The sequence below is a fragment of the Epinephelus moara genome, chromosome 10 (assembly GCF_006386435.1).
Source record: "Epinephelus moara isolate mb chromosome 10, YSFRI_EMoa_1.0, whole genome shotgun sequence".
In the NCBI taxonomy this organism is placed as follows: Eukaryota; Metazoa; Chordata; class Actinopteri; order Perciformes; family Serranidae; genus Epinephelus; species Epinephelus moara.
The window spans coordinates 45,095,688-45,105,278 of NC_065515.1; the positions used below are offsets into that span (position 1 = coordinate 45,095,688).

The 9,591-nt window shown below is 44.7% G+C and overlaps 1 protein-coding gene across 1 annotated transcript in view; it reads left to right on the forward strand.

Moving 5' to 3' along the window:
* LOC126396243 (cadherin-2-like) overlaps nt 1-9,591 on the forward strand; it is a 430,873-nt gene that overhangs the window by 348,891 nt on the left and 72,391 nt on the right. The window contains exon 13 of the mRNA XM_050054177.1: nt 1,371-1,604. Within this exon, the coding sequence (XP_049910134.1) occupies nt 1,371-1,604 (234 nt within the window). The remainder of the gene's footprint in view (nt 1-1,370; nt 1,605-9,591) is intronic.

A 9,591-nucleotide genomic window follows, 5' to 3' on the forward strand; every position in this document is an offset into this window, starting at 1 on the left:
TGTACCAGCCCCTAGTTAGGCTGACTTAGGCCTAGTCTGCCGGAGGACCCCCTATAATACACCGGGCACCTTCTCTACTTCTCTCTCTCTCTCTCTCTCTCTCTCTCTCTCTCTCTCGTGTCCTATTACTGCATCTTGCTAACTCGGCCATACTGCATGTCACTAACTCGGCTTCTTCTCCGGAGCCTTTGTGCTCCACTGTCTCTCAGGTTGACTTATATTGCAGCGGTGCCTGGATAGTGTGACGTGTGTGGTTGTGCTGCTGCCGTGGTCCTGCCAGATGCCTCCTGCTGCTGCTGTTATCATTAGTCATACTTCTACTGTTATTATACACATATGATTATTGTCACACATGTATACTATCAAATATTAATATATTATTATAATTATAATATTATTACTTTCATTAATGTTGTTGTAAACTACTGTCATTACCGTCTGTCCTGCATCTCTCTATGTCTCTGTCTCTCTCTGTGTCTCTCTCTCTTTCTGTCTCATTGTGTCATACGGATTACTGTTAATTTATTATGCTGATCTGTTCTGTACGACATCTATTGCACGTCTGTCCGTCCTGGAAGAGGGATCCCTCCTCAGTTGCTCTTCCTGAGGTTTCTAACATTTTTTTCCCCCGTTAAAGGGTTTTTTGGGGGGAGTTTTTCCTTATCCGCTGTGAGGGTCCAAAGGACAGAGGGATGTCATATGCTGTAAAACCCTGTGAGGCAAATTGTGATTTGTGATATTGGGCTTCATAAATAAAATTGATTGATTGATTGACTGACTGATTAAGGTCATGTGATGATACCTGAGGAAGTTCTTTTCACTGAGGAAGACTTTGAGATGTGGTCCTAAGCTCTGGAATAAGACACCAAATGAACCTTGAATTTCTGATATTGTATTAGGTGTTTATTCCCAAGGTCAAGAATGAATCTCTATGCTCAACATCTTAAGACTCAACTTGTATGCAAGACAGAGAAATGATTCACTTTCTCCTCTTAGATTAAAGCTATGTCACAAGGTACATGTAGGCCTGTTGGACTCTAGAGAACACCTGTCTTTTGTGTCAGTAGCTATTTAGAAATGTTTTTGTTTTGGTAAAGCTTCTCATTCTATATCTGTTTCTTGTTTAAATCAGTATCTTTGAAAATGTGTCATGCAGAACTCTTCTATTCATCAGCAACTACTGTTAAATGCTTTTTTTTAATGCAGAGAGCCCCCGGCAGCTCCAATGATGACCATTAGCCATACAGAGCAGCTCCCAGTAGAATTGAGTGAAAGGACATGACATTGAAGACTGCTGAGGTCAGTAAGTGAGGAATCACCATGCTTGCTTATCAGTTTCTCTGTCTATCTACCCTCCCATCATATTCTAGGAGAGTACGCCCAGCTCAGACTGAGGATTGGCTCCCTGGCAAGTGGGATCTACGAGGTTCCCATCATGATCACAGACTCTGGAAACCTGCCTATGTCTAATATGTCCCACCTGAGAGTAAAGGTCTGCCAGTGTGATCACCATGGAGACTGTGTGGACATGGAGCGAATCATCGCCGCTGGACTAGGCACCGGAGCCATCATTGCCATCCTTATCTGTATCATCATACTATTAGGTGAGCCTCACACACACACACACACACACACACACACACAGATTGTTGCTGCTTAGTAGACCTAACAGAATATACAAGACTTTCCTGCTTATACAACACGACAGTTGCTTCCTGCTTCTGAAGAGTGCAGACGCTTTCCTGCTTGCTCCAGCTTGCTTCCTTCTTTACTCTGCTTTTTAATCGTTTTACTCCTTCTACAAATCCTGGAAAATCTCTATATCCATCATTTCATGAATTATCTTAAGTAAACCAAGACTTTGAAGAACATTTTTATATTTTTAACCGATCTGACGAGCCAGCAGCATGTCCGGGGGAAGAAACCAAACAAATTCCTTCTGTGAACGCTGTCGGAGATATCAACAAGAAATTAATGAGCTACAAGCACGGATTTTGCTTTAGAATCTGAAAAAGGACTTCACAAGACGCTCCCAGTGACATCCGGTGGTAAGAAGCCCACAGTTACTTTCAGTAAAAAGGGTGAAAAACCTGCTACTTTCATCTTAAACCTGAGTGATACTGTGTCTTTTCCAAAACTCTGTAAAGACCAAAATGCCTCATCCTGGAGAGAACTTGGTGCTAAGCCAAAGCAGCACAAAGTGATGAGAGACAATGTTAATACCTACGTAACATCACCCAAAATACAGCTTACAAACAGATTTTTGCCACTGTCAGAGACTGAATTTAATGTTTCTAACGAACAAAGAGAAAATGGATTATCTTCACGAAACTGGAGCCATAAAGTCGGCAAAAAACAGCAGGCAGACAGACAATCTGGACCAAACATCAAGGTCAGAGATACGCTGCTGATAGGAGACGGTGCTATCAGTGGCATAAACCACGGAAGAATTCAAACATGCTGCTGTCCCAGTGCCACTGTCTCTGAGATAACAACACTCCTCCCAAAAGTTTTGTCTACACACCGAGGAGTCAAACAGCTGATCGTGCACGTGGGTGCAGTGGACATCAGAAAGGAACAGACTGAAGTCTTGAAAAGGGATTTCACTAAGTTCTTCAAGGAGCTTGATATAGTGGAGGTCAAGGCATTCATTAGTGGACCTCTTCCAAACATAGACAGGAAGATAAACAAGTTCAGCCGGCTGCTTCAGCTGAACACATGGCTGTCCAAAGAGTGTGCGCACAGAGGACTACACTACATTGAGAACTTTTATCTGTTCTGGAAACGAGAGGACCTGTTCAAGGGAAAGGGCCCACACCTGTGCAGAGGTGGGAGGAGAGTGCTGACGGAACACCTCCTACACGCTCTGAGGCATCACAATGGGCCGGGACAGGGTCCTGAGCGACCAGTGAGAGAAAAGAGGAACGAGAGAAGCATCTCTGTCGCAGAAGCCAGAGACCGAGCCAGTGTTTCAGCACCAGCTGCACCACAACAGCCTCCACCGCCCCCAGTGAAGAATTCAGGCCCGCCATCGGTTCCACCTCCCCCCGGGCCCTCATCACAGGCCTTGGACTCGTCTGTGACGGCCCCAGCAGAAGTTTCAGACCCGGCAGCACCCCCATCACCTCCTCTACCCACAGACCAGCCCTGGGCCCACCCTGCCACATCTACCCCCTCTAGAGAATTGTCCCTCACCCTCTCCTTTTCATTCCCACCTTCCCCCATGGGCCTTCCCAACCATCTTGAAAGCCTGATCAAATCAGGGATTAAGATGGTTCCCCTCACCCCTAATATAGCAAGGTCAAGACTTCTATCACCAACTATGCTGAACTCTTCCCCGTTTAAAACTGTGCCCCTCAAGTCACACAGGAGCTTCAACTCTCCTGCTTCACAAACTAAAGCTCCCCCAGCTCCTCCCCCTCGGTTTTCATCTGGTCCATCACCCAAACTTCCCCCTGCTCGTCCTCCCCTGCCTGCCCCCAGAGCTGGTATCCCTAAGAGCTAGGATGCACAGGGCCTCTGCTGTCCCAGGACTTACAGCCATGATAAAAGTAATATCAAGCTGGGGCCCTATGAGACAATATTCTCCCCTAGTGCCATATCTACAGCCACACCACATAGACCAGATTACAGAAGGACAGTTAGACTGTCCAATCAGAGAAATTTAATCCATATCCCTTGTAAGAAGATAATGTCCAGTCCTACTGAAACTAATCTGAAACTTGCTGTGCTTAATGTCAGATCCTTGTCTAACAAATCATTTTTAATTAATAATTTGATCTCTTCGTATAATCTTGATTTTATGTTTTTAACTGAAACATGGCTTGACAAAAACACAGGTAATGTTGTTCTAACGGAATCAGCTCCACCCAACTACAAATTTGAATCTGAAACATGAGAAAACAAAAAGGGTGGAGGCGTCTGTGCAATATTAAGAGATCATATGGTTATGCACAGGTTGTCATTTGGGATGTTTTCATCATTTGAGTATGTATCCTTTAAAATGGAGCTAAAACAATCTCTGTCCATAGTCTATGTAGTTATATACAAGCCTCCCCAGCACCGTCAAAATTTTATTGATGATTTTACCAGGATGCTTTCAATTGTATGCACAGACTTTGATGGTTTGGTCATTACAGGTGATTTTAATGTACATGTGGATAATGTCTGTGACAGAAATGCTAAAGAGCTCAATGCTGTCCTTGAAACCTTTGGCCTGACTCAGCATGTGTGTGAGCCCACCCACAGCAGAGCGCAGCACACTCTGGACCTGCTCATTACAAAGGGGGTTAATATTTCAAACGTCAATGTGGTTGATGTTGCTCTGTCTGATCATTTCTGTGTCTTCTTTGACCTGTCTGTTTCTCCCAAACCACCGGCTGGTCCTGCAGTTGTTCGGAGGAGACACATAAATAACAGCACAGGTGCTCTGTTCATGGAAATGATAAACTTTGAAAATGCCTCATGTTCTAATGTTGATGATTTGTTGAACTCTGTTACTTCGAGTGTTTTGAATGTTCTGGACACCATTGCCCCTGTGAAGGTTAAAATGGTTAAAAATAAGCAGAAGGCGCCATGGAGGAATGACGACTCGGTCAGGGCACAGAAAAGGGAGTGCCGGAGGGCCGAGCGGAAATGGCGCAAGTCAAAGCTTCATGTTCATTATGAAATTTATAAAGAAAAGTTGTACGTGTTCAACCAGATCTTACGTAGAACAAGGGAGAGGTACTTTTCTGAAATTATTGGAAACTGCAGTAACAACTCGCGTGTCTTATTTGCAACAGTGAACAGATTAACAAACCCTCCAGCTCAACTGCCGTTGGAACTGATCTCCACATCTAAGTGTAATGAGTTTGCAGTATTCTTTTGCGACAAGGTTCAGACCATTAAAAATGCCATCAATTCCACAACACCAATAACAACCCTGCAGCCACCTAGACACTTAGAGCTGACTCATTTTGCACCTGTAACTGACAAAACTGTCCAAGAGATCATCACCAGTCTGAGTTCATCTACATGCTGCCTCGATGTGTTACCCACTAGATTTCTAAAGTCTGTGCTGAGCAGTTTGTTACCACCACTCGCTCACATAGTTAACATGTCACTACAATCTGGAACATTCCCAAAGGCCTTGAAAACTGCGGTCATAAAGCCTCTCCTAAAGAAGAGCAGTCTTGATGCCACAGTACTGAACAACTACCGGCCCATTTCAAATCTGCCGTTTTTAGGCAAAGTCCTTGAGAAAGTTGTTTACCAACAGCTTACTGACTTTCTCCTAATGAACAACTCCTTTGATGTTTTCCAGTCAGGTTTTAGACCCCATCACAGCACTGAGACCGCTCTTATTAAGGTGACAAATGACATCCGCCTGAACACTGATGCAGGCAAAGTCTCAGTTTTAGTCCTGCTAGATCTGAGTGCTGCTTTTGACACTGTCGATCATGAGATCCTTTCACAGAGACTAGAGGACTGGGTGGGCATCTCTGGCACTGCCCTAAATTGGTTGAAGTCCTATCTAGAAGACAGGAAGTACTTTGTTGAAATTGGTAACTGTGTCTCAGACCACATGGCCTTGACCTGTGGGGTGCCCCAAGGGTCAATCCTGGGACCCCTTCTGTTCAATCTCTACATGCTGCCTTTAGGCCAGTTAATACAAAGTAATAATGTGTCCTACCACAATTATGCAGACGACACTCAGATCTATGTCTCACTGACAGCAGGTGAATATGGACCAGTGGATTCACTCTGTCACTGCATCCAACAGGTCAGTGTGTGGATGCAAAACAACTTTCTCCAGCTAAATTCAGACAAGACTGAAGTCATCGTATTTGGTCCACAGAAACAAAGAGAAAGTGTCAGCAGTCACCTCCAGTCTCTCTCTCTAAAACCTACAAATCAGGTTAGAAATCTCGGGGTAATAATGGACTCAGACTTGAACTTTAACAGCCACATCAAATCAATAACATCAGCAGCTTTTTACCATCTAAAAAACATTGCCAAAATCAAAGGTATAGTGTCTAAACCTGACTTGGAGAGACTTATCCATGCATTTGTCTCTAGTAGGTTAGACTACTGTAACGGCCTGCTCACTGGCCTCTCCAAACGGGCCGTAAGACAGCTGCAGTACATCCAGAATGCTGCTGCTCGGGTCCTGACCAGAACCAGGAAGTACGAGCACATTAGTCCTGTGCTCAGGTCTCTACACTGGCTTCCTGTGGCTCAGAGAATAGACTTTAAAGCAGCTCTGCTTGTGTACAAGTCTCTCCACGGCCTAGCACCAAAGTACATCTCTGACATGTTAGTGCCATATGAACCATCTCGGACTCTGAGGACCTCAGGGACCGGCCTCCTGCTGGTGCCCAGAGTCAGGACTAAACATGGGGAATCAGGATTCCAGTTTTATGCAGCTAAAATCTGGAACAGTCTTTCTGAAGATGTGAGACAGGCCTCTACTCTGACAATGTTCAAATCTAGGCTCAAAACAGCTCTATTTCACTGTGCATATGACTGAAAGGATCTTATCTGCACTCTTCTCTTTTAAAGTTCATTTTATAATGATTATTTATGTTTTTATTTTGTATTGTGATTTTAATGCATTTTCTTGTTCTGTAAAGCACTTTGAATTACTTTGTGTACGAATTGTGCTCTACAAATAAACTTGCCTTGCCTTGCCTTGCCATAGTGGCAGGCTGAGTGCAAGATGTTTGGAACACACCTCAAACACCACTAATGTAAGCCTAAGAAATGAGCACACAGTTGAATCAAGACAGATCCAACAAACATTGGACCTGAGTTGAGTGGAAACCCTTGACCAGCTGGTAGGGTCCTAACAGCAAACACCAGGCCCAGGGCCCCATTCATTAGTCTAGTCATGCCCCCCTCTTGTACCACAAGAGCAAAAGCTATCCTTTTACGCCATCGAGTGTTTGCATTTAAAGGCAAAGAACTCCCCACTTTTGCTCCATCTGTGTGAATGGAGCTTCTTTAGCAAAGCATAGATTTGCCATGGCAGAGACCCCAGGATCTAATACCATGTGTGATTATCAAGCTGGGTGCAGTTTTTCATGAATTGTTTGCTTGTGAACAAGTAGCACCTTATGTGGTTGGACACTGGGCATAGCACTTTTCAGCTGCTTCCTTTCTATAATGCTACAAGGTGACAACAAAGTGGACAAATTCAGCTCTTACTGAGTGCCTAGCTGGAGTAATAGTGAATGATTATGACCGAGTAATAGTGCAATGAGATTTGCTGCAGTACATATTTGAAACAAGGGAGAGCAATCAAGATGGTGCTCTGACTCATAAAGGGTTTCACCTGCTTTTTTTAAAAAGATCAAATTATCATTATTTTTTATTAGGCTGTTGCAATAAAAGAACCTTGACCAATGGGACTTTTTAGAAACAGATCCAGTACTATAGCTCTGCAGGCTGTAGTGAGCTGTAGCACTACTATATTTGTACTACATTTTAATGACTGCTCATTCATTCAAAACTGTAATAGCACCTCAAGTTGTACAAGAAATGTACAAAGCATCAAAATCATTGTGATGACCATTTTTGAGCACAAAATGCAGGATGAAGATTATGAAGTCCAACTGAGCCTACAGAAGGTAAGTGGAATTACAGCTCCAAGCAGCAAAGCAGTGTAGTATGATCTGCAGTCTGTTAGGATGTTTCCCCAAGTCAGAGTACGCCAACAGGGGTTGGTGTGGTGTTGAAATACAATTACAGACGGAAGTTGTTAAATGGACGTGCTGACAGGAGTTGGAGTTTCAGCGTAAGGGTAGTTGCTGAATAAAGATAATCGGCTCTAGTTTCCCGGCGCAGCGCAGGGTGGCGCAGGGTGGCGAACCCCGCGCAGAGCTAGTTTCGAGCAGCACAACCCGAGGCGCGCTCAGTTTGGTAGTTTGGCAGACCGAGGTGCGCTGAGATGGGTGTGGCGGCGCAGCAGGGGGAGGTGTCGACCGATCCAGCTTGGCGCAGTGACAGTTTCGTGCCAAAAGGCTTCGCTGAAGGTGCGCTAAAAGCTCACCAGCTGAAACCAGGTCTACTTTTAGCGCAGGCGGAGCGCAGCCGTGTAAGCCGAAGTTTGGCTGACCGGCGGACAGTGCGCACACGTCACCAAAACCTCACAGGCACGGTTTCCAGAATGTCAGGCACATTAACGATGCAATAAATACCCAAAAAAACTCTTTTCAATGCAACTATCTGCCATCAGCACATAAATGTATCTTTATATCGACTGTCCTGTCACATCTGATGTCAGATCAAAGGATTGGCACCGTTTGGCACGTTTGGCACACATAATGGAAACCCAACTTGATTTGATTAACAAAGCTGCAAACTAATGAGTTCACATCCCTCTCAGCCAACCACAAACAGCCACAGCATCAGATAGGGAGTATATAATCAGCATCTGTCATCTTAGAAAAGTCAAAAGAAAAGAAACAGAGTGAGACTGCGAGAGAGAAAGAGAAAGCGCACGCGCGCACAAGAGAAACGCAACATTGATTTACAATTGTGGTGACCTCCTCCCAGGCTACCTTTGCATCATCAGCCCGTGGAGGTCTGCTCGCAGTTCCATATATTCAGACACTGCAAGCTTGGACCTCCTGGACCAAAACATCAGTTTCCTCCTGTGAGAAGTTTGACCGTCTGACGCTGCTGCTCTCTTCTGCCATGGCGAATTGAGTAAACTCTCATTACGCCTTCGCGCGGCGCATTTAAGGGCGAGGAGAGGGGATCATTTGATTTGTGTGATGTGAATGGGCTGTGTAAAACCCACTCCACGCCTTCTCTCCTCCCTCTTTCCGACTTGCGCAGCTAGGAGGGACAGAGGTGGGAAAGAGGAGTAGCTGCGCTAGCGTGCACAGTGTGCCAAACTTGCAAAATCCGCCTGGCCACACCCAGTTGGCGAAGCGCAGGTGCGCTGCGCCCCCGCCTCACCCGGTCTGCGAAACTAGAGCCCGAAGTGTCAATTTAAGGCCGACACATCAAACCAACTTCAGAGAATTATTGGCACCGAAAGCCACCTCAAATAACCAGACCTCAACCAAAAAAGTTGTGCATGAACACACCAGAAGGGCTACAGCCGATGTCCAACCAGCACATATATTCAGCGCCAGCCTGTTATAGTCATTCAAAAAGGGAAATCAGAAGACTGTCTTGATGCTAGCTAGCCAGTTAGCACATAAACCGAATCACAACTGGGTGGGAGATTCTGGGGCAGCTGTGGGCCATACCCAGCACAGACAATACCCAGAGTGAGGTTAACTCTTAAGAAGATGTTCTTGGGTAATCTGAAAGACACCTATTTCAGTTGATCAATGTCTGTTAGAGAATCTGTGCCATCAAAATGAAAGATTCCGATTGTTAATGACATCAGAGGCCTTAAAGGTGACACAAGAAGAAATAATATATGAGATTTGGATTAATAGGTTCTCAAGTCACCACCACTTTTAAATGAAAATTGTTGAAAAAGTTAATCCTTGTTTTAAACTGTTTTAAAATGTCTTTTCATATTAAATTATTCTCTGTCTCTCTCTCTCTCTCTCTCTCTCTCTCTCTCTCTCTCTCTCTCTCTCTCTCTCT